The sequence below is a fragment of the Buceros rhinoceros genome, unplaced genomic scaffold (assembly GCF_000710305.1).
Source record: "Buceros rhinoceros silvestris isolate BGI_N320 unplaced genomic scaffold, ASM71030v1 scaffold11191, whole genome shotgun sequence".
Classification (NCBI taxonomy): Eukaryota; Metazoa; Chordata; class Aves; order Bucerotiformes; family Bucerotidae; genus Buceros; species Buceros rhinoceros.
In genome coordinates this window covers 1-25,083 of record NW_010394834.1, presented here as the reverse complement: position 1 = coordinate 25,083, position 25,083 = coordinate 1, and the positions used below count along the sequence as shown (strand labels likewise).

At 39.2% G+C, this 25,083-nt stretch overlaps 1 protein-coding gene across 1 annotated transcript in view; it reads left to right on the top strand.

Moving 5' to 3' along the window:
- Positions 1-24,368, top strand: part of LOC104501522 (rap guanine nucleotide exchange factor 5) — a gene marked incomplete at both ends in the record, with an annotated part of 50,206 nt that extends 25,838 nt beyond the window's left edge. The window contains 11 exons of the mRNA XM_010145343.1: positions 4,375-4,453; positions 6,485-6,629; positions 7,694-7,791; positions 8,261-8,291; positions 9,236-9,314; positions 12,144-12,293; positions 14,992-15,089; positions 16,851-16,973; positions 18,218-18,396; positions 21,651-21,741; positions 24,318-24,368. Coding sequence (XP_010143645.1) covers positions 4,375-4,453; positions 6,485-6,629; positions 7,694-7,791; positions 8,261-8,291; positions 9,236-9,314; positions 12,144-12,293; positions 14,992-15,089; positions 16,851-16,973; positions 18,218-18,396; positions 21,651-21,741; positions 24,318-24,368 — 1,124 coding nt within the window. The remainder of the gene's footprint in view (positions 1-4,374; positions 4,454-6,484; positions 6,630-7,693; positions 7,792-8,260; positions 8,292-9,235; positions 9,315-12,143; positions 12,294-14,991; positions 15,090-16,850; positions 16,974-18,217; positions 18,397-21,650; positions 21,742-24,317) is intronic.
- Between the last annotated feature and the right edge of the window lie 715 nt (positions 24,369-25,083).

Sequence of the window (25,083 nt, the reverse complement as noted above, 5' to 3'; positions counted from 1 at the left end):
AAGAGCGGTACTAACTGTTCCAAGTAAACTGCTGTCCTTGCTGCCTTATTTCACATGGGGAAAGGAGGGGACACGCAGCCTGTGAGAAACTGTCTCAGCAGAAGCTGTTGTGAATTATTTAATAACAAACAAGCACAGTGCCTGCTTTTTTATTACTTTTTTGCCTACGGTACTTGCACACATTCAGTGTGGTAAAATTACTGCCTAAGGCTGTCCCCAAAGAGCTGCAAGAATAGGAGCCCGTTGAACTTGTGCTCGTTCTGTTGCGTGTCTTAATGAAGCTTTAAAATGCTTGAAATTGTCTTTGAAATGAAATATTCCATAGCTGCAAGCTAACTGCATACTTTGTCATAATTGCTTAGCCAAATAAAAGAAAATTGTGAGGAACAAAGAAAAATTAGATTGATGGCTTGAAGAAAATGATTAAATAAAAAATTCATGAAGAAGAGAAATTAAAAAATAGCGCTGCATCACAGGCTTTTGCATAAAGACTTCCTTTCCAATGGGAGCTTTTCTTTTCCAGTGGTTACTGTGGATTTTATTCTGCCTGTTTGCTACAAATACTAGAAAAACTCTCTCTATGGGAATAATGGGGAAGATCATTACAAATTTATGCAGAGACTGGGAGACAAAATAAAATTTAAGAGCAAAGGTATGCATTTCACTGTCATTTTGAGTTGGGGTATGGTGTACTGTAAATAATTAATGATTTGACTGGAATTTTTTCTTTTTTTTGACTCTTAAATCAACTGTGACTAAACAGGAAAACCCCAGAAAGATTTCTGTTGGTAATTATCAACCCAACTTTTACAGTTAGAGCCCTTTCTCATTCAAATTTACTGCTCTTAATGGCCACTAGTAACAGAATGAATAATTTCCTGAATGAGTTTTCTCATGGTTTGCCTTTCTCTCTGTAGGTTAAGGCCAACGAATCATGCTTTTGGACATTAATACATGTCCACAGATAATCTGAGAAGTGTGCAATTGTTTGTTTTGGAGAAATGATTTTTTTGAAGAATCGGTATACCCCCAGGTTTTGTGTCCTTGCTATGGCATGAAAAAACGTTCTGGAATGATTTTAAATTACAGTGCGTTTAGGAAGAAAGTACAGTAGTACGTCAGGGAATTACTTACAAGCTGGGTTAGGCATTTTAAAATATGAATGTTGTTGTGAAGTCTTTAGGTGACATTTGGTAATAGATACCTGGTAATAGATACTTAATCTAGCAAAATCACTTTCATTGCTTGCTTGTTAAAGTAATTTAACGGATGAGTGGTGCTATTAATGGACCACATGTAGAATCCAGACTTTTTTTGTGCAAAACATTCCTTTAGGGTTTAAATTTCTAAACAACTTCAGAAGCAATTTGAAGAGATCTAGCCTATATACAAGCTATGGAAATCATAATTCATGAACTTTTCTTCTTAGCGTTTCCTCTGCACTTAGAAGGAAAAGAAAAAAAGAAATGCCCTAGTATACATGCATGCAACTTTTAAGTTGGTTGAGTGATATACCTTGTTATGATAAGGTTATTAGCAGCTAGAGACAGTGAATAGATGGGTGTATGATTAAGCATGCAGAGAAAAGATGAACAGAGGGCTTAAAAACATTTGTAAGTTATTCTGAACAAGCATGTAATTTTAATCTTCCTTTCACTAATTCTTTTGAGTGAATTGCATTAGTAGTATCTGTAGCATAGCTCTTGCAAAAAAATTAAGCAAAAACCTCAAAAAATTATGGCAAAACCAGCCTTTCTTCTCACCCCAGCACTTTGGGATGCTGGAAGAATTGAAGGTATCTGGAGAACAGATGATCAGGTACTAAGAATAAAATTTTAAGTTGGTATTTTGAGACCAGCTGGTATGATACACTATTTTGAACAACTGCAGAAGTTCACTGATAGGGCTTGCAATTTTGCTTTAACTAGTACTTAATTTCTTTTCTGAACACATGGCTATGAATTGCTGAAACTCAGGTATCACCTATACAGAGTAGAAAATTGGGGAAATTACTTGTTGTAAATGTCTCTGACTTCGTGAGGATCACTGCACAGTCACATAGTTTAGTGAAGAACTAAAACATGGTTGTTGATTCCAAGCTAGCTGCATCGTATCATCCAAAAGATGTGCAACAGAATGAATAGATGGCATTTCAGATAGAGAACAAGCTGTTTAGAATGTCTTTTCATTTACTGAGACAAAATTCTCTTTTTATGCAGAAGTAATACTTTCCATAATTTTTAACAATATTGGTGAAATATAAAGAATTTAATTGTTTTGTTTCTGAAAGCAAGAGGGTTTAGCTATGTGACTTTAGGTCAGGACCCTTTCTAGACTGGCTGGGTTAAAGGCATTGATCTAGCTAGGTTGAGAATTTTTTTTTTTTTTTTTTTTTTTTTTTTTTTTTTTTTTTTTTAAAGACAATGGAGTTATTTTGAATCCCATGGTCACAGGGTCATTAGCTATCCATCCATGTGATATCCACATGATATCTGGCTTTGAATGATGTCCGGATGAATTCTTATTGCCGTCCTGCACTGTAGCTGTGGGGTCAATAATATACTGACAAGGAGGTCCAGGCCAGCTGTAACTGAAATTGGTCTAAATTATTGTGAAATTGCTGCCTTGGCATGAAAAGCTGCTGGGGTGCTCTCAGTTGCACACTCGTACAAGAGCAGTAGCTTGGACTGGAACAGATCGTAAACAAATAGCGAGAAAATCAAGATATGGAAATCAGGGCTCAGCCTTATCTTTCTCACATGAGGTATGGTTTGGCCCTAAGTTTTTGCAATTGTAAATCCACCACTTCAATCACAGTTGAGTAATTGGTTCTAACTAGTAACATCTAGTTATACCGGTAAAGTATTTTTTTGCTCTGCAATATAATCAGAATTACTTCTACTATTCTTCAGCTTCTGTCCATGTTCCTGTTCTTTTCTGATAAAGCAGGTGATGCAAACCTGATTTCTGGATAAAGGGAACACAGTGTATCTGCTGGGATTCTAAAGAAATGCAGTGAACAGGAACTCCTCAAAAGCTGAGGAAAATCTTACCATTTTGGGAAGAAAAAACAAAACCAAAAAATCAAACACAGACATTTTTATTTTGGGATTAAAAAGACCAATATAATTCTTTTGACTGTTTGCAGAAAACTAAAGGTTTTGTTGTTTGTCCACTAAATACGAATTCATTCCTAGATCACACATCATATTGGAATTGGAAGCAAATCTGTTTAAGAATTGTAGAATAATTTCAGCTGGGAGGGAACTGGAAGGTGCCTGGTCTACCCTTTGCTCAAAGCAGGTCAGGTAAGACCTGGATGCTGAGAGCTTTGCCCGGGGAAGCCCTGAATATCCCCTTGGAGATTCTGCAGTCTGACTAGGCAGCCTGTCCCAATGGTTGACACCCCTCACAGGAGGAAAAAAAAAAAATCCCTTGCATCTGGACAAATTTTCCTTTGTCGTCAGTCTCTGGTATTTGCCCCTTACCATTTTGCCACGCACCTCCAGGAAAAGTCTGGCTCGGACTTAGCTCTACTTTGCCATTGGGTTGTTGAAGACCACCATAACATTACCCCTGAGCTCTCTCATCCTGAAGCAAACGCAGTCCTTTCAGCCTCCTGCTGTGTGTGCTAAAGGCTTGGAAAAACTGTAAAAACTAGTGTGGCATGGGACATGGGAATGAAGACTGAGAAAGTTACACTGAGATCTGGACTGCCGGTGCTGTTCGTACTGACAGCCTGAGGTGCTACAGCTGCAGTGGGTAGAGATGGTCTGTTAGCAAGTGCCTTCAGCCCATTTTTGTAACACTGACAGAAACCAGGTGGAGGAAAAAAAAACCCCTTCCATAGTGTAATGAAATAAAACCTTAGAGAAAACTTCTCAGCACTTAGCGATGCCCACAGGACTAACCAGTTAAAGATTTGAACGTATTTATTTCACGGTTCTCAGCTACTGTACGTAGATGTTACTGGCTGTACGTGGCAATCAGCTTCCTCTCTCCTGTTACTGAAAGTTTTTCTGCTGAATTTCCAGAACAGCCTAGCTGCTGGAAAGGTTGCTTTGTATACAGCAGACCTAATCGGGATGGTGGTGGTTGTGATACAGACTTTTTCTTACTGATTGCTGAACTGTGGATTATTTTGTGTGTATTTGTGCTTGTTGGTTCTTTGAGAGCTGAGAATGAGTTGTTAAATAAAGGATCTGATCTCTGCAGTGGCAACGTATTGTTAACTGTCGAATCGTAATGTTCGATGTATTCTGTATGCTTCGGACTTTTTTTTCTGGAAGGGTGTCCTCTTCCTGCCATGTAGATACCCTCTTCCTCCTCTCACTAATGTATTGTACCCTGGGCTTCTTTTGTTTTCCTCTGCAGAAACTCTCCTGGATGACTTCCTTCTCACGTACACAGTCTTCATGACGACTGATGACTTGTGCCAGGCACTTCTAAGGCAATATCCTTTTGTTAAGTGTTGTATTAACAGAGGTCACACACTTACACCTAGGTTTAGCTGTTGTCCAGCCTTACATCAAACATAGTAAACTGCATGCCTGGGATAATTAGTTTTGCTTTTTACATATTCATATTGTTGAAATACAAGACCGTGTGATTACCTTGAGGTTGCATGTAGAAATAGTGAGAAAAGAGAACAATTGTCTCATATTTACTGTGGCATGCTTAGAAGGTGCACATCTGAGATTTTGGTATCACACCCCAAGAAATGCATAAACAAATAGGAGAAACTTCAAAAAACAGCAATGGGAATTAACAGTATCCTAGAAGAAAAAATTGTTTTACTGAAAAAAAGGAGGAAACTATAAATGGGACAATCTTTCCAGTAGCTAAAGAGGAAAGGAATAATCTGTTACCATATCAATGCCAGATGGGAGAAGAGGCAGTGAGGTTAAATTGCTGTAAGACAGTTTCGTGTTAGATACTAGGAAATTTTAATTTGTTTTATATTAAGAAAAGAAACACTGAAGCGGAAAATGTGTGAAACAGCAGAATCTTTGATATTGGAAAATATTAAGGAGAAGAAACTAGAAAATATGTCGAGGATAACTTAGGGTATATTTAAACCTCTCTTAGGGTGAACTAGTTAGAGTGGACTTGGATGGACTAGTTTAGTTGATCTTTCAAGGTCTCTTCTTCTCCAGTCCAATTTTCGTAAGGTTTTATGATACTTGCAATTTGATTAAAATCTGGTTTCCCAAAGTTCAGGTTATATTGTTTTCTTCATGCAAATGGAATGTGAAGAAGAGGATTCAAATTGGAAACATTAAATCCGAATTGGATATGAGTTCCCATAACTGTCATGTGCCTGTAAATGTGTGTGTGTGTATGTATACACGCACATTGACTTAATAAAACAATTAGAATTTGCATACCTGAGGAATAGGTAAGCAGAAAATTGCTCTTCTGGTGTTGAATGTTCAGAGGTAAATCTGCCTCTGAATAAAGCGGTATCCAAAACATACACGTTTGTGTGTGTGCATGCTTACTTCACAAGAGTGCTTGAAAGATGTCTTGAAACAGACACCTAACTCATAGCCACAATGTGATCTTCTGTCTGTTGGTTTTGTTTAAAGAAAAATAAACCTTTATAACTGTAACAAAGTAACATTTAAAGTGGGGTTAAGACCTGTATATTAATTTTAGGTTATCTATATCTGCATAATATATTTCAGAATATGTGAAGTGAAAAAATGAATAAGTATTTTACAATCTCTGCACCTTCTATCGTGTGATATATGTAAGTCTAACTCATTCTGAGATAAAGGAACTTTTTTTCTTGCATTTCCACTACTATAAGCTAATGGGGCATTATTTGAATGAACTTGTAGCTGTAATATTGTTTTTCTTTTTTTTCCTTTTTCTGTTTCTTTTTTCCTTTTTACAGTTTGTGGTGAAAACAATCTTTTTATCTAATAAAAGAAAGCATAGTGAAGGGACAGGGACAATGTACAAAGTGGGTATCTTCTGTCATTTGGTGTTTCTGCTTCGTGAATAGAGAGCAGTGTGGAAATAGAATCTTTTGCTTTTTTTTTTAATAGTATAATTTGTGCAAGGAAAAAGAAACTGACTTCCTCTGCCTGTGTTTTTTTGTTATTGTTGTTAACGATGCATTGTCCTCCCACAGACACTCACATTGGCATTGTTGTGTGGGACAAAGGTTCATTCCCAGTTTTGCAGAAAAGATATGACTCAACATTGCATTATTCCTTCTGAACTGATTTTACTTTTTAATCCATAAAGAAAAAAAATCCTCTCGGCACAGAGGATGAATTTACATTTCTATTACTAAGGATTTCTCTCCAAAAAGTTCATGAAACTCCTAAAGCTCCAGATGGGATAAAACATTTTAAACTGAGCAATGTAGTAGAAAAAACTTTCATTAGCAAATGAGATGATTGAAAAGTCTTTTCTATCACTTAATTTTTAAATTTCAGTGAGAACTAATTATTTGTTCCTTAATCTACCATACCTATTGTGCTAAGAACCACCAAGGGAAAGAAGATGACTCTGATGTGTCATGTAGGAAACGAAAAGTCTTGCATTTGGTGTCTCAGTGGACTTCTCTCTACAAAGACTGGTTACATGAAGACGAGCATTTAAAACAATTTTTAAAGGTATTGAAGCACTTTCTGATGCATTTCAGCACTGTTTGATTAATATGTTGTATCTAAAAAGCTCCAGCAGCAAAATCTATAAAGCATAATTTTTCATACTTAAATTTTTTCTATGAAATCTATAATACAAAATGATTTACACGTGCCTTCCTTGAATGCCACAGAGATAGTCAGTTTGAACAGAAAGCCTGTTATGTCAATACATTCAATGTCAAAAACGACTTTCAGATACGAGTCTTATAGTACTCCATGCTGTCTAGAAAATGGGAAAACTTAGAAAGGTAAGAAATAAAGCTACAAAGATGTGGAGGTTCCTTGGACATGCTGGTTGTGTCTGCCAGAACAGGATCTACTGTCAGTATCCAGAGGATCAGGATGAAGAGTTTTGAGGTCCTTGTAAGAGAAGCTACTTGGACTGAGGGGTGACATGCTATTCCACAGTGTTTGTCAGGCGCACATGGAGCGCAGCACAGCTTTATGTATTTTTAAAAAATAGAATTATGTCGCTGCATATTAGCAAGGATCTTTGGATCTTTCTGAATTAGTTCCAAAAGCTTTTATAATTCCCTTGTAAATTTGCAAATAGCCATTTCATCACTGACCCAAGTTCCATCTCATTGTTGCTTTTGGATTTTTTGGTTGGTTGGTTGGTTTTTTATTTTCCCTGCTGGTTGAAAGATGGAGGTATTTTAGGAGACTTTTCAGGATCTTCCACCTTTCCTGACAGACTTTTTGTCTGCAACTGGAGATCTTCTCAAAGCCTTTTAGTTCTCTTCAGTCATTCACTCCAGACAATGGGATGAAACGCTGAACTGTGGATAAAGTCTTAAGCTTCCTTATTCTTTTTGGCAATGATACGAAGAGTGTTTCTCCAAAGGCGAGCTGAATATTGACCAGTCTGGAAATTTAAACAGTAATGTTCTTTCCTGATGGGTCTTGCATAAATATAATGATGATTTTTGTTTTAGTAGACTAGTACCTGAATTGATTTAGGCTGCTGATGTGATGCCTTTGATTTCTGTTTGAGTTATCAGCTGTTTGCAGATACTGTTTTATTTTTGTAGACAATATACCGCAATGTGTTAGATGATGTGTATGAATATCCCATTCTTGAGAAGGACCTGAAAGAATTTCAGAAGATACTTGGGATGCATCGTCGTCAGTAAGTATTGATTATATTTGTGATTAGGTCTCCTTTTATTTAGAGTGTAATTTATTTTTGTTATTATCTAGCTGTAATTCAGTAAAGCATTGAGTGATAAGAGTACTATATTAATTTTTACAAATCATCTCTTCTTCAAACTAAAGCTACATTATTCAATCTTCTCTGATGTTGGGTGACGTGTGTGTTTTGTCATTGCGGAAAAGCTGGAAAAATTTCTGTGTCTGTGTTCTCTGGCAGCTTGTGGGCTGGCAGCATTGCTTTTCACTACATCAATTGTGCAAGTTGCAGGAAAGTTTTCTGGTGGAGCCAGACTCCCTTAGCTTTCCCTGAAGAGGCTCTGCAGACATTCTGTGGTGACCATTTAATGTTAAAAACTTTCTGATGTTGTAAACTCTTGTAATAGCTAAAAATTCCTTTTCTGAAGCTTTGGCTGGAAGAATAATTTGGATTTTCCTTCCTGTTTCAGCACTGTAGATGAGTATTCACCTCACCGAAAGGTAACGCGCAAGCCTGATTGTTGCTGATTGCTAGATAACATCATCTCACTGTCTTCCCCTCTGCCCACTTACCTCTTTTTTCCTGGCTTCTGAACTGAAAGTGATTGGTGGTCAAAAATGTGACTGGATACATCAGTGAGGTTAAACCTGCCATGTTGCTTAAGGAAATTTTTTTCCCTGCTAGTGCAGCCAGGATATCAGCTGTGTGAGCTAACCTGCAGTGGCTGTGACACTTATTAGCATCTTAACAAGGTGCTTTGAGATGTCAGAATTCAGGAGAGGCCTGGGAGCATGTCCCCACTGGGGTGGAGAGATGTAACAACGTGGGAAAACCAGGCTGAGCACAGGCATTGACATGTCTGTCAAGTAGACAGAGTAAAGGAGGGATCTGTTGTGACAAGGACAGAGGGGAAAAAAGTGAGGAACATGAATCCATTTATTTAACCAGAGGGAGAAGATGCAGCTGAGGAAAGTTGGTGTATAAATTGCAAAGAGGTGGATTGCTATGCTCATCAAATTTACTGGGCTGAAGCTGAAGTGTGTAATAAGCTTAAAATGCGCTTACTGTGGAAATGGGGAAGGCATACCATGAAGTTCTAGTGAAATTGCTAAATGGGCTGATTGGTACATAGGAAACACATATAAGAATTAAGCATATAAGAAATCGGCTCTGAACATGACTACAGAGAACCTCGAATCATGCAAGCTGCTTAGCCTTGGCATGTCTTGTTTCCTCAAAAATCCCCACTTTGGCCATTATTTAGTAAGGCAACTCCCAGTTTACTGAAAGGGTGGGTGGATTTCCTATACAGAAACCTTTTTGGCCAGACATATGGGCTGAATGCTGCGTTCTGCAAATTACTGCTTTGTAAAGGGCAGGGATGCAAAGAGTCACTGTTGTCTCTTTTTTAATTGTTTTTTTTTTTTCTCCCACTCTCTCACAGAATAAAACCTTTTTTCATCAGTTCAGTGTAAAGGAGAACTGGCTGCAGCATAGAGGAACCATGAATGAAACAGAAGAAAGTAAGTATGATTGAAAGAATGGAGGAAAAACTCCAAAACTGCAAAATAATTTCTCAAGGGCTACCCATAACGTAAATTTCTTTTTAACTGACATACACCTTCTGGACAGGACCTTAGGGCCGTAAAAGAAGAAGGAGTTGACTGTGTAAGGTTACATTCCTGCCTCCTGCTTTGCAGAGGTTCAACAGTGACGTGGTGTCTCAAGGGGTTTTTGCCCTATCCAGTTCCTCCGGCAGCCCTGTAGCAGAGCTGTGTGCCTCCCAGAAGTGCTGGCAGCCCAGCCACCAAGTGTTACTCCTGCTCCATTTTATGCTCTCAATCTCTTCACCTGGACCTTGGTTGCAAAAGGTGAATGAATAAGCCTGTCACATGAAATGGGCCGTGATCTGCTAACTCTGGGAGCCCCACCTTAATTCCTTCTCTCCTCAAAAACGTCTTCGTGTGGAGAGCAAGGTGCCACTTCTCTTTAATATCAACCATTTCAGAATGCAATTTCCTTTCATCACTACTAATGCAGTAGCGCAGTGAGGCTGTCACCCTCCTGTAATGCCTGTATGAGGAAAGAGGCACAAGCAGGGAGCAGACAGAAGGACCTCCTACCTGGAAGTCTCGCCCTTTGACAGTGTACCTTTGTTTCTCCCTGGGAACAAAACTGTGAAAGTTCACTTGGAGTCACTGTTTTTGTAGTGCTCATTTGTGAGAGGATAAAAACTGAGCTCCTTCAATGCCAAGTATTTCTGCACAATACATGCTGCTGATAGATGCCCCCTTTCTGTGCTTCAAACATAGGGTTATTTGAGGTTTATGTTATCAAGGCGGCTCCTAAAAATGTTATTTCCGGATGAGAACCCCCATACTCATTCTTCTTAAAGTCAGACACAGCTTGTGGGTGAGTGGTCAGGGAAGCGTACTGGCACTAGAGAGGAGACAGACTGTGTGGCCATGGGACAGGAAGGGCAGGACCAAGCAAGGCCAGCACCAGCTGGGTTAAATTGCTTTTATCTCACTCCTTGAGAGCATGACCCACAGAAAATTATGGGATTGAGGAAATGAAATAGTGGAAGTGGATTTGAGGAGAGCAGACGGCAGATACTGAGGGTGGACATCTGAGCTGGTGTGGTGGAGTGCTGCTGAGTGATGGTTCTTCTGGAGGATGGCTCTGTCCAAGCCATACCATACCACTTGACTGGAAGCATATTATTCTCTAATGTAAGTATTACCAGGGTGACTTGCAGCCGCTTTCACTGGCATTCCTCCCTCACACAGGAGCAGCACAGGCTCCTGGAAGAAAAGGCATGGTCCATGCCAATAAATACTTCAGATAGGATGTTGGAAAGCTGTGGGGGGGAACAGGCTTTAGGAGAATCAGTATGATGGTTGTGCTTGAGGATCTGACCTGTGAGTTGGTTTAGTTCAGTGTAAAACAAAGGATATGTCAATAGCCCAGTTATAAATTAAGATTGTTGTCATCATCCCCAAATGACAGAGAGGAGATTTCAAACACATTCACTGTAAGCAAGTTGTGTTGCACTCTGCCTATGGAGTCCAAATATTCCTGTCAGATTTTTTTAAATTTATTTTTCTGCCTAGTAATTTAGAGTGCAATTTGATGGCTTTATCTTTTCATGAGTTATATCCTTTCTGAAGAGAGATTCTGCTATAGGATGAGCATCTCATTTACTGTCTGTCAGCAGAGACAGGTGAAGAAAAAATTATAAAATCAAATTACTTTTCTTCCCTAAGGCTAAATGTAAAGTTCCTCCTTCCTTGTCATCTTCATTTTTTTCCTTTTTTACTGGACCAAAAAAGATATGCTTGAGGATAGAGTTCTTAACTGCTTCTGGTATGGTCTCAGTTAATGAAAGTGCCCTGAAGCCATGAAGATTTGTAGGACAAGCAAAGAACTATTGCTACATTTTCTGACAATAAAAATAATAAAACAATGGAGCATTTATGGAGAAGAAAAGTTTTGTCTCATACTGACATGCTATCCGCTTGTCAGTAGAAGTGCTTGTCAATAAGAAGTGCTAGAATGGAAGGAAATGCAAAGTTGAAGCACTGAAGCGAATACAAAACTAAGAGTTTTGGCAATATTAACAGATGTTGTAATTTTAAAAATATTTATGCAAATCTGCAGCTCTGTTTCTTCTCTTTTAAGTATGGCAGCTGTATTTCACAGAACTGGCTACAAGAAACTCAACAAAACCTAAAATTCTGGCAAGCAGAGAGAGTGTATATCCCTTTTTGTAGTACTAGCTGAGCTGACCAAGCATTACTGCTGAGAATCTCTCCCAGAGCCGAACCAACTCATGGACGTCAGCAAAAGTGATGAGCCCAGAGAATTTCTCCAAACCAGTCCCTTCCACGTGTCTTCAAAACCTCCTGTTTCAGGTGGAAGTGAAGGTCCAAAATAATTTTTACAGCAGACATGAAATATATTGAAAGGATAGTGATTTATCTGAACCTTAAAGGAAGGGAGAAAAGATGGCAACAGCTGAGTTTGCAAAGACGACAGGTGGCAGAGGAGGTCGTCTGTGACAAATCCTCATGGAAAGAAGTCTTAAATAGGTATTGCTGGGGAGGATCTCTGGGTCTGTTTGCTTGCCCCTTTCATTTCCCAGGGAGAGGAGGTAGGAAGGGGGGCAAATGGTGATTTTTTTACATAGTTTCATGTCCCTATGACTCAGAGTGCAGCAGCTGCCCTTCCTGCAGCTGTAGCAGCCAGGCAGCCAAGGCATTGCCATGGTCAGGTCGGGTCTGTGAGATTCTTCCCTGCTCTATTCAGGTGTCTCTGCCTACTGCTTAGCATGTCTTTCTTCCTTTGTGCAGTTTTCTGCCGTGTGTATATAACAGAGCACTCCTATGTCAGTGTGAAAGCTCAAGTATCCACTTCAGCTCAGGAGATACTGAAGATTGTAGCAGAAAAGATCCAGTTCCCAGAGGAGGAGTTGGCGCTGGTGACAGTCACGTTTTCTGGTGGTAAATAACTTCCCTTCATTTGAATAACTACCTTTTAGTACATCACATAAGGGACAGCTGACATTTTCTGGTGCAAAGATACAGCTGTTCCTATGCAGGCCCACAGCTGGATGACCATGGAAACAATGAGGAGCTGCTTCCCTGAGAGTCGTTTCCATGGCAACAGCTCGTTCTTGGGTACTGTTGGATACAGCATCTCCTCGCTGGGAGGGGAGTGTAAAGGACTTTCAGTCTCCAGCAGTATTGCAAGATTTTATTTTTTCCCCACAGATAAATCTACTTTCACATTTAAATTAATTTGGAAGGCGATGAGGTTTGCTTTGAAAATATAAAAGGGAATAACAAACACTGTATATGTGGCCGTTTCCTCATTTACGGCATCGGTAATGAATATTCTTCAGCAGAAAGGAGGGAGACATACATTTGCACGGTTGAGATACTGAGAGCAATCTAAGCAATATTTTGTAAGCAATCTTGCTTACAACTGACACTTATATCTATTATTTAAATATTTTTCATTGAACTGAAAGTCTTACTGGTTTTTTTAAGGAAGACCAAATTGATCATGAGCTGATACTAGGAACCAGCCAAATCCCCAAGATTTTCTTTGGTGTCTGGCAGGTCTCAAGCTCTTTGGTCAGATTGTTTTGCTCATTGTGGTATCTTTTGGCTCTTAGAGAATATAAAGGAAGCAATTTAACTAGGCACATAGAAATGTGAAGCTGGTTCTACAAAAAGGGGCTAAGAGTGTAGAATATTTTGGCCATATTCTCAGATAACATTAGTTGGTGCCGATCCCCTGGGACAAAGGATGTATACTTAGAGATATAGTACTCATTGCTACTTTGTCAGTCTAGTTAAATGAAATATATACAAATGCTGGGTTGTTCTATTTGTTTATTTGATGCAGAAGTGGAAGGTCACATTTTTCTCTCCCACACCCATATCAATTAAATAATTTTTTTGCAAGGCATTGGTGTGGGTGGCAGGGAGATGCTGCCCTGCTCTGGCTGTTGAGAGCCTGGGCACAGAGTAGCCACACAGGAGCATTACATGTAGGTGTCCTGGCCAGCCAGGCTACATTATTTTCAGGCATAGTCTTTTTACCCTTGTGTGTGCACAAACTTGCCTCTAGTGCATTCTACAGCACTGCAAAATCATGCTGCTGCTGCTGCTACTTTTGAGGTCTTACACTCCTGTTCAATAGCAGGGCAAGTTTTGCTCTAATAGCAATAAATCTGGTGCTAACCAGCTACTTAGGTAAAGAAAACCAACATCTAATAAATAATGAAACACGCTATTATCTGTAGACCACATTAGTTCCCAAGAAAGCCACAGAATAGAAGTGGTTGCCGCTTGGCTGTTCAATAAGAAACAATAATTAAAATGCAGGTACAATAGGTACATTTGTACATAGCCATTGTAACCCCTAAAATGTTAATTTATTCATGTGGCATTAACTGGAGATACCATGATTTCAGTATCTTTGTTCTTACGCATTGTCACTCCCATGCTGCGAGCAGTAAACACCAGCCTGCCACACCAGGTATTTTTCTTTGCTTTCTTTGCTGTTTGCAAGACTCAGAACTATCATCTGCTGCCCACCTGGAGGGCAGCAGTATGAGCATTGGAGAACATGGGTTTATTGTACTCTTGAAATGAACAAAGAAGCTCTTTTTATTCCAAATTACCTTGAAAAATTATACTGGCAGTTCAACATAAATGTAGCTGGTGTCAGTGTGAGCTGGGTAAGAGGGAAAACAATCTAGAACAATGTTTGGCCCTCAGTTTCCTCCTGGTCCTACTTCTCCCTCGTAGGCAATGAAAAGCCCAAGGTAGCTGTGAGCATGATTGTAGTGCTTTTAAGACTACATTAATACAGTCACTGTAATCAAATCTCATGTGTCAGGTCTCCAGAAGATTATTTGGAACCTGCAGGAAGAAACAGTTTTCCCAGGGCAGTTTTTTAGCTGTGTTCTGGGTTTTGCTTTATTTTTTCCTGTATCTTTCTCTGGTGCATCCAAGGCTTCCTGGAGCTGAACCAGTACTCCAGAGTGGAGTTTAAAAAAAGTCCTTTCTCTTTGCTACTAGTTTGGTGTGTCCTGCTCTTTTATTCGGGTGTTTCCTAAATGATTTACTCTAGGTCTAGAGGAATTTCTGTAAATGCCATACTATAAAGGACTCCTCAGCTCTGGTCTGTGGGGCAAATTTTGTGGTGTTGGGACCCTTTAAACTTCTTTTCCTGTGAAATGGCTGTGGCTACTGATGACATCTCCACCCATGCTCTTCTCTGACATTGACATGCAACAGCTCAGTTTCTGGAAGCTGAGACACTTTGCTTTCACAAAAGTCACTACATTTACAGACTGGGTTGAAATGAAATAATGTGTAATGCCTGGGAGGTTAGACTAGATGACTTAAGGGTTGCTTTTTGTTCTATTCTATGTGAAGTCCAGGTTGAGAGCAGATGCTGGAAGTTTTTGTGCTCTACTTGAGCATCAGAGACATCTCGCCTTTATTGTTCCTGAATATTGTAGAGATGATGGTCCCCATAGGGACTGGATTTCATGCTTAATTACATTCTAAGAAGTTGATGTGGCTTTACAAATATATTTGTAAAATGTTTTTATCATATTTATATACAGCTTTTACTCCTTTTCTGAAGCTTTTGTGTGTGTTTTGTTTTCTATTTTTACAGAAAAACATGAACTACAACCAAATGATATGGCTATCTCAAAATCTTTTGAGTCATCCAGTCGTATGTTTGTCTACCGAAAAGATCTGACTGATTCTTTGGTAAGGATCTGTATTGTATACTTCTCATGTTTTATTGATCGGACTCCAGATCAAGAACTTAATACTTCTCTCAGAGGGCATTTTCAATAAAGAATTTATTTTTTCTTCCTTTGTAAAGCTCACTGAGCTGCTCTGTACAAAAATACCTTGCATTAACAGCAGTTATTTGCCTGAACAGTAATGGAATTTGTTCATCAATTTCAAATAGAGCAATTCCTCTGTACAGCTTAAATCTTTCTATCTGTATCAGCTGGGTAAAGCTGACTTGCACTTGTACAGGACTGGGTGGGATGAGGATTATTCAGGTCCCACGTGACTCTCTTCCCCACCCCCTCACCCGCCTTGTACCTCTGTAACACTTGAAGAGGCTGGTACATAACCATAGAAGGTGAGAACAAACTCCTTGGGATTACTACATGTAGAAATAAGTGTCATCTGAGTTCTACCAAAATTACTGGGCATCAGCGTGACCCCAGTGTTGTGGCAGCTGCATGGTCGGTCTGTGGCTGACAGGTATTGCTGGTGGTATGTCCTCTTCCCATCCATCTCTATCCCTGTCCTCTGGCTGGTGTTGGGGAAGGGAGCAGGCTGAAGGGCAGCAAGTCTCTCTCATTCCCTCTGTCCTCAAACTGGGACTGCAAACTCTCTCCTACAGTGATTTCACAAAACCACAGTGAGGCAGGAACAGTCAGGTGCTCAAAGAATTACTCTTTCAATAGTTTTCTGCTCTTTATGCAGATATTTCAAGGAAACCTCAAGGACGGTATCTCAACTGGCTTTTATGTGTTGTCAGTACCATTAGGATCTCCACATTCATCCTAGGGATGAGAAATGTCTGTTTATGTTTGTTGGATCAACGTGCCCCGAAGAGCTGACACACCACTATCATTGTAATCTGTCATCCCCATTATCTCCAGCATTCTAGCCACCTCTAAAAATGCAAATACTAAGGGAAGGTTTCCAGTGCAGACAGGTGACAGCCAATTTAGTTTCACTAGTTACATAAAAAAAAATGCACAAAACTTGCTGTAACTGTCAGAAATATAGCACCAAAGTAATGGCTTAACTGGTAATAATAATCTTTCACCTTGTCAGGTGGTTCATGTGCTAAGTTTTAGCTTGATGAGGTAAAAAAAAAGAGAAATGCAAACCTTTGAAAATCTGAGCTAACAATGGAAATGTCAAATGACCCTTAACACCAGCAGTACCAGTGCACTCCACAGTAATATGCTAAGTGACTTCTGTGCATCAGGATCCAGTGTTTTACTGATTACTTTTGGAGTAGATTAATCATAAAATGTTAGCATTTATGTTATTTGTACAGGTGGATTGGTGGGCAAGTTGTGTGTATTTATTCTAAATCTGGTGTGTTTGCGGAGTGATTTTTCTTATACAAAAAATTCCTGGTGTTTTAATTCAGATTTTGTTTTTTGATGGTTTCAGGGATTTTATTTTTCATTATGCTGTCTTCTGGTCAGTGTTTTATATTGCAGATTTAGAGAAACAGAGAGAGAGAGGGAGAAGGTGTAATCCAATAGCTAGTCATTGATCCTATTGACCCATGTCCTGTCTCAAGCTATTTGTTAGGCTATAACTCCTTGATTTTGAGTAGCGGGGGTGGGGGTGGGGTGGAAACCCTCAGAGTGCACTTAGAGAAGATTACTTACTCAGTTCTGTTTGGTACCTTGGTCCAGTAGCTGTTTCATTGCAGAGCTTTTGGCATTTGCTGAGGATTTTTTTTGCTCTTGGCTATTGATTTAGAACCCATTTGCTGAAAATGAGGAATTGCAGCAAAGATCTGTGAGAATTTTGGGTATCAACACCTGGGCTCTTGCCGTAGAACTAACAAACTTTGACTGGAGCCTCTTCAATGCAATTCATGAGGTAAGGAACACTGCGTCCCCTTCCAGGTAATTTACTCTCATGCAGCGTTGTGCCATCATGATGAATTTCAGAGCATCAGTATTCCTTGGTTCTGCGTTCACCATCATGACAACATGATTTGGAAGCTATCACTAGTGGTGGCATTGAATCAGGTCCGAGAGATATGTTGTAGTCCTTGATACTGAAAACATTTGTCAAAGGTTTGTAACTTCTCTGTGCTAGGGCATCTCATATGTTCCCTGTACACCTGGTGGGTTTTATTGAGATTTTATTTTAGATTATTTAGATTTATTTATGATTATATACTCTAAAAACTGCCTATGTTATTCATGTCTGTGTTATATATGCAAATTGTCCTTTGCACTCAGTAATGTTCACTAAATATAGGACTCCACAAATAGGTGTCCTTGATATCACTTTAACCACTGAAGAATTCACAGTTTCAGCAGTTTAGATGGTCACATTACTACTCTTGTTAGCATTCAGTGACATAAAACATACTGGACAGACTTTATAAAATGGGATAATGGCCCACTTCAATGTGCCCACTTCAGCCCTTTCGGTTGTTTCAATGACTTTGAAAGGTTCTGGTGTGAGCTGCTGAATAAAAAATACACAGTTAACAGTACAAAATGTCACATGAAAATATCATTCACTGAAAAGCATGTTGACTTTCTGAAAAAATTAATGGGAATTCCCTTGCTTCTCATGAGATGCTTTCCTTGATATTTCATTTCAGGTTCTTTTATTTGGGTTAAACTCTTTAAATCTAGATCTGTTCAAGTTGGGATGTTTTGGGTTGTTTTTTTGTTTTTGTTTTTTTTTGCATAGAAATCAAGACCCACACCTCTGTTCATGAAAACTTGATTACTTTTAGGAAAAAGTTAAATGGAAATTTTCCAGATTCTGCAGTGGTCTGATGAGGTTGCTTTTTCATACTGGAACAGAAGTGATGAAATACAGAAAGAGACTGGTTGTTTATGTCCTATACCTGGCTGTAGCTGGAAGTGGAACTGCAGGAAATCTCACAAGAAAAGCATGTCTTGCAGGACTTCCAGTTCACCTGCCTACTGTAATAAGCCTCTAGTCTTAAGACAAACCTGGATCCTGAATCATTTGTGATTGGCTCATGGATAATGAAAAAAATAACCATTTGTAACCAGGTCTTGTTTCAAAAAATTATAAATAATTTACAATTCATTTTCATGTAAACTATCTCTAATAATATTGTCCATGTCTTCCAGCAAGAGCTGATATACTTCACATTCAGCAGACAGGGCAGTGCTGAAAACACTGAGAATCTCAGTCTTCTGCTTCAAAGATGCAATGAGGTCCAGCTTTGGGTTGCCACCGAGATACTCCTCTGCAGCCAGCTCTGCAAACGTGTACAGCTCGTCAAGAAGTTCATCAAGATTGCTGCCCAGTAAGTTACTAAATTTGCAACAAAAGTCCTTGAATTCACATGCTTTATTTGGTGAGAAGTAGGTGTAAAAACAAAGAAAGAAAACTAATTTTTCATGTGTTTTAATAGTGTAATAAGCATACCTAGATAAAACATTCCAGAAATACAACAGGAAGCACTGGCCGAAACTCGATGTGATAGAGGATATGCTGCTCAAATCTCCCCCAGCAGTTTAACCACTGTATCTGCAGCATCAACTGCAAAATTCCTGATGGTGCAGAGGTATCTCCTTTCTTAGCAGAGATAACCTAAGAACTGTATTACAAAACTAGTTGAGTGGCAACAGTTAATCACCAAATTTTGCAAGTCCTGCCTCTAGAGAGCAAACTTGCTGCAGGAAGCTGTTGTCCCATGAAATCCTCTCTGGAGTGCTCTGCTATTTATTGGTGGGGAGGTTCTTCGTTAATTAGATTTGATGGCCAATTCTTGCGCTATTACTAAATAGGGCTGGCATTTATTCTATGCCTTGGAACAGAATACAAACGCATACTATACACAGAGAGTGATTTTTCTCTGTAATCACTCTTACTGTAGTAACCAAGGAAATGGAGTAATTTCAATACAGGCAGCCATTCTCCTCACCTCTCTTTCCCCTTGTTGGTCTTCTGCAGTATTTGAATATGCATGTTAATGGAAAATACATAATTTGTTCCCTTCATTGACTGGGTTGATTTAATTTGGAAGGCACTTACATAGAAAGGACTGTTTTCTGCTGAAGCAGTGCCTGTGGTGAAATGAATTCTTCTAATCTAATCTAGTGTAGCTCATAAACGTGATTTGATTTAGTTTGCAGGTTGTATGGTATTCGGTAATATGTTCGTTTTTCTGCTGTATCGATGCCCAAGTTTGGTCCAATTACATCAAAAAAGGTTGATCTGTGTGCCTTGCTTGTATCACAGCAGTATTCCTGCATTCCAGGAAAAGTTTCATCTCTGTCCCACATGAATAGGGATATATTTGTCACCAGACTAAAATGTTGCTCTATTTGAATTAATTCCATCTCTGTTAAGTGAAAAGCCAAAGTTGTGGAGACTAAATAGTTATCAGTAGATGGTAGTGAGGCTCTCCCAGTGTACTGCAAAGCACCCATCATCATAGCATGAGGATGGTGAAATCACAGATACACAAATAATTGAGTGTGTAATTTTCTTGGGATCTTTTTTTAATCAGAAAAGCAGCTTTCTAAAAGAAGACATTATCATATGTCATCATTTCTCAGAGAGCTGATGAAAGAGGAATAGTTAGGATGGAAGGATGATGTGCTAAGCACAGGGTTGTCATCATGAGACACAAGCCAAGCAGTCCTGATACTATGTTTATGACTAAGGCAGAGAGGTAGGGAGCTGTGAGCAGCTCTGGCTGCTCCCTATTCTCTGCTCCCAGATTTGGCCAGGAATCTGCATCTCTTAACTTTCAACTTGTCGGCAGAGCAGCAGGACTAAGATCTTATGTTCAACATTTGTGTCCTTCACTGTTAAGGAACACCTGAAGAAGATGGAAGGCTTTTACACAAGCGCGTCAATGCATAAAAGGGAGACAGAGTTTTCGAAATACAGATACCTACACTTCTGCTGATGATCTAGTTAAAATAGAAAACAAGTGATTTGATAGAGAAAATAAATTAGCATGCTGTTAGAAATAAACATGTTGAGGAGTTAGAGAAACAGGTCGACGTAGGGTTAGAACACATGGATGACAACAGCAGCCGCCTTGCTTCCCAAGCAGTGGCTGACTGTAAAAGACGTACCTTTTCTCTACAGTTCTTTGTGAGGAACAGTCCCATACAACAGACTGCTTATCCAAGCTGTGGAAAGAATTACCTCAGGGAGCTGATAAAAGGGGTCTAAGCAACAAAGTTAGGATTAACTTTTAAGACAGTTGAAGTGAGAAATACACTGTCTCAGGATAGCAGTATGCAGCGATGAGCGCAAGCTTCATAAAACTTGTAACAGTGCTGGCGAGTTTCCAGGCTACGGCCTTGGCACATGCTTTTCCCTGATGATATATCTGAGGGAAAGCAGTGGATTTATTTGTACTTAAAATTATTGTAAAAGACGATTCTCACTCTCAAATATGTTTATAGTGGTCTTCAAGATTCTGCAAGAGAATGGGGAATCTTTTTGTTTGAAAAGGACTTGATATTTCAGAATTTCAAATTTCCTAATGGACTAGAAATAAGCAAGTGTCTGATCATATATAGTAAAATGTCAAAGAATAGGGGTATCAAGCATATTCCATGGCGATCTGTACTGGAACCAGTGCTAACAGCAGCTAATTTATAGGGACGTGTAAATTGAACATTAATCAGATTTTCAGACAATAAAATTTATGAGGTACTGCAAATGCATTAGACGATAAAAAAAAATGGTCTAAGGAGTCTAGTGGTATGTGCAAACAACAGGATAAGATTTAATTTAGATAGATGCAGAGTGATTCAGCTAGGGAATGCTAATGCTGAGCTGAAGAAATAAATGTGTGATTCTAAAGAACAGTACCGTGACAGAGGTCCTTGGGTGATAATAGATGACAAATTAAAGGCAAGGACAAAGTGTGATGGTGTTCCAAGAAAATAATTAGATATTTGTTTTATACTTGGATAGGAGAAAGGTGTAAAAACTTAGAGCCAAAACAGTAATTATGTTTCTTCTTCCCTCCCCACTGTCTCGCTACATCTTCTTGGTAAGAAGTAAACACATGAGAGAGAAGTTAAAAAAAAAAAATTACAAAGAATTCAATGAAGGATGATAACAATATAGGAAAGTAGATTGCAGGTCATGACCATGAAGAGAAATTGAAGGAACCAATGATGTACAATTTACAGAAAAGATTAAAAAGGGGATGAAAATATTTATAATACAACAGAGCAGACTTCAAGGAATTATTTTGTATGGTACATGACAGGTGAGAGCAACTTGAACATAGAAAAGGGAAAATTACTTTTGACAGCAAAGGGAAAAAAAATAACCTGCCAACAACAGGCTGCTTGATGAGACAGTGGAATGTTTGCTAAAAAAAGAATTCTTAGAGGTCCTATCACCTAGACTGCAGGTGGTCATAAGAGGACATTTAATGAGTTCATTATGTGGAAGATTATTGTATGTTAGTGCTGAGTGTTGAAATGGGACTCAGTAACCTAGGATACCTGTGCATTCCATTTATCACTGATTCTGAGTACAAAAAAATCGGAATACAGTGTTCATACTTTTATTCCACAGCTGTAAAGCCCAAAGAAATCTGAATTCATTCTTTGCTATTGTTATGGGTCTCAACACTGCATCTGTCAGCCGGCTGTCTCAGACCTGGGAGGTAAGATGCATCTTTATATCTTTTAAAGCCTGTCAAAACCATTTCTCACAAAGGTTGTATACTGGTGAGTTACCTTTTCTTTCTAATTATGAGTTTTTCATGCTGAAATCATCCATGGGGCAAGTGTCAGTAGAGAAACTGATGTGGCCTGAAGCCTTAGATACACAGCTATTCAAATAAAACTGAATGTGTTCTTCTAGAGCTTTTAAATAAGAACAAAGCAAGGAGATCGTACTAGTATTTTAAGTAGATGTCAGAACAGAAAATCTTCTAAAGGTGGCTTCAAACAAGCAATACCTTATTATGGAATAGTTTTATTAAAAAAATAGTAGCAAAAAACCCTCTTTAATTTTCCTTTATCAGCTCTTTTGCAGCTGCTCATCTTGAACAGTAAAGTTAGGAAATAGACCATGAATAAGAGGTAAACTGGAGAACTGAGATTATCTGCTAAAGAAACTACCAGTTGTTAGAGCAGGGGCTGTTCAGAAGGAAGGTACCCCCTGGGCTCTGTGTTTATATTGTGGATTTTTTTTTCTATCCAAGTAAATTATTGAGTGGTAGTATCTTCAAGCTTACTATATCTGCTGTTGAACAAGAATTGGGTAAGGAGTAATTCAGTATAGTGGGGTGAAGCCTTATCCCTCCCCACCCCCCCCCTCCCCCAAATGGGCAGTACTCAAAAATCAATCTGTAATGCAAAGTGACAGAGAACAACCCCGATCTCCTGCCTTGGAGGTACTCTTGAGCATCAACAGTTGAAAACAAATGGCCATCAGAGACTTGCAAGCATATCTAACACTGTTCAGAGCAAAGTCTTCCCCCTTAGCTGAAATCATGCATATGGAAACATCACTGCATGTGTCAGAAGAGAAAGAAGGGCAGTGACTGCTTCTGTGGGGAGAAGTTTACAAGGACTCCTGATAGGCCAAGGAGGTGCTAACTTTAACTAACAGCGAAAGCAAAAAAATTTAGAGAAAAATACATACCTGAGGACAATGATACAGAAAGCCCCTGTCTCTAAAACACCACTCTAGGGAAAATTTGCCCTTACCTGCTTTTACAGCTGGCCTTCGTCCCATATCTCTGGGCTTTGGTAAGAGAGTGGAAGGGACTACGTATTCTATTGAAGGCACCCAGTGGCAATGGTGTAGATCTCTGCTGCGCAGAAACACGGGACTGTGTTGTGTGGAGAGACCTCCGGAGATCATGCGCTGCGGGTGGGCTTCTCTCAGGAAGAGCAGAATATATTGCTTGTCACCAGAAGGAGGGCATCAGCATGTTGTAAATATTGTAAACATCTCATGTTTCTGTGTTTAATATATTTATGAAGTCATATGCATTTTTTTATCTGTAAAACTTTACTGCACTGGAAATTCCAAAAGCAGAAGGTTATTTGCATTAGTAATGCGGCTTCTAGAAAGTAGAGCAATGTTTATAAATTAATTATAGTTACTTACACATGTAAATGAAACCACCTAAATTTAAGCAACCATTTAGACACTAAATTATATTGGCTCTGCTCTTGAATTCTTAAACAAGTAATATGCTCCCAAGCATTTTCTTCTACTTATTTTCTGCAGTGTGTGGTGTTTTAATGAGCCTAACTTTCCCTGATTGAAGATACTAAAAATCTGCAATTGCAATTCCATGTTCCGTTATTTTAGTATTTTAATCATACAGTACATCCACTTAATTGTTCTAAATTTCTTTTCTCTTGGTAGTATCACTGTGGCTCTGAGGCTCTAATGGCAAAGACAGGGTTTGTCCTAAGAGGGGATCTCTTTTGCTAGACTAACTAGTACGGTTGGAAAAAATAGACAGGTTTTAAGGTCCGCACACCATTCTTCAAATCTGAAATACCAGTAGCAAAATTCAAACTGTAGAACGATTGCTTCGAGTATAATGAGGTGAATCCATTAAAGTGTCTCAGAGATAAAGGAGGCGCATGCTCGGGCAGGTGTTAGCATGTGGGGCGAGAAGGTAGTTTGTGCCTGGGCTGCCTTGGAAGGTCTTTTGTGTACCTCCTGGTTCGATTAGGATGAGATACCAGAGATGGAGAAATCGCTTTTTAAGAAAGTTCTCTTCCTCTGGCACCAGCCTGTACGAGTAGTAACACTGGTCAGCACTGGGGACAGTGTATCAAACAGCACTGAATGTGGTGCTTGCTAATTTCTAGAACCCATGTATTAAGGGAAGATCGGTTACAACAAATGATTTAACCTGGATGTAATCAAAGTATCTGAATTTTATGTTACTGCTTCTAACTTGGTGTGGATATTAAAGTAACTGCGGTGTAGGCATGGAATTTAGGGAAGAAAATAAAAACTGTTAACAAGCAGTTTCCATAAAAAAAAAGATGCAGGTGTCCGAGGCAAGGCTTGCAGGGTCTGGTGCCTCGCTGGCATCTCACTGAACGTGGTCTGTAATTAGGGCTCTTGGAGTTGAGGAGTGGAGGTTAACTCCCTGTTGGTACTCTCAGCAGGCGCGTCACACATGGCAGTCTCATGGGAAAAAATGCCTCCACATTTTTCTGCCTAAATCAACTTTCCTTTCTCTCTCTGTTTTCCCCACTTCAGAAAATTCCTGGGAAGTTCAAGAAACTTTTTACTGAACTTGAAAGTTTGACAGTAAGTACAAAGTTGACAGCAGAATGGCATTGCTTGGTTTTGCCTGCCCTCCTTCTTCCTAATTTATTTGGAGCCTACCTGTTATTGTCTAGACCCGGAACTTGTCATGTCAGATCCGTGATTTGCCGAAGGCCATGCAGGTCTCCAGAGATCAGAGGTGGTCTCCAAACATGAAAAGATAAAAGGCTGTATTCCTGACAGCTGGCGGAAGGGCAGAGAGAGGCGAACCTGGTGTTGGTTCCCCAGCATGAATTTGAAAGCTGTTCTTTTGTTCTTGTGGTTAATCAGCCTTCATCAAAAGCAATGTGCTGCGAATCAGGAGAAAAGGAGGATAGCTGAAGTTAAAAAAAAAAAATCCAAATCTAAGGCTAAGGGTCTTTGTCACCATTATCAAAGCTGAAAAAACAAGTGTTTCCTCTAGCTGTCATGGAAGTGGGTGCATGATGAGATCACTGCCTGGTGCAGGGAACATGAGCTTCAACCTTTAACAGCTGTCATGCTTCTGTGGACTAGAGTCCTTTAGAAATTAATGTGTTTTCAAGATTGTGTGTGAGCTGGTGTACAAAAATCATCATTTATATGGGAAATTGAGATGACTTTTTGAATTACTTACACACCACCACCAAAACATACTCTCTCATTTTCTTTTAAAATCTCCAACATGTTCCATCGATCCAAGAGCAGTTTTTATTGGGACTTTTTAGTCGCTTTGGTG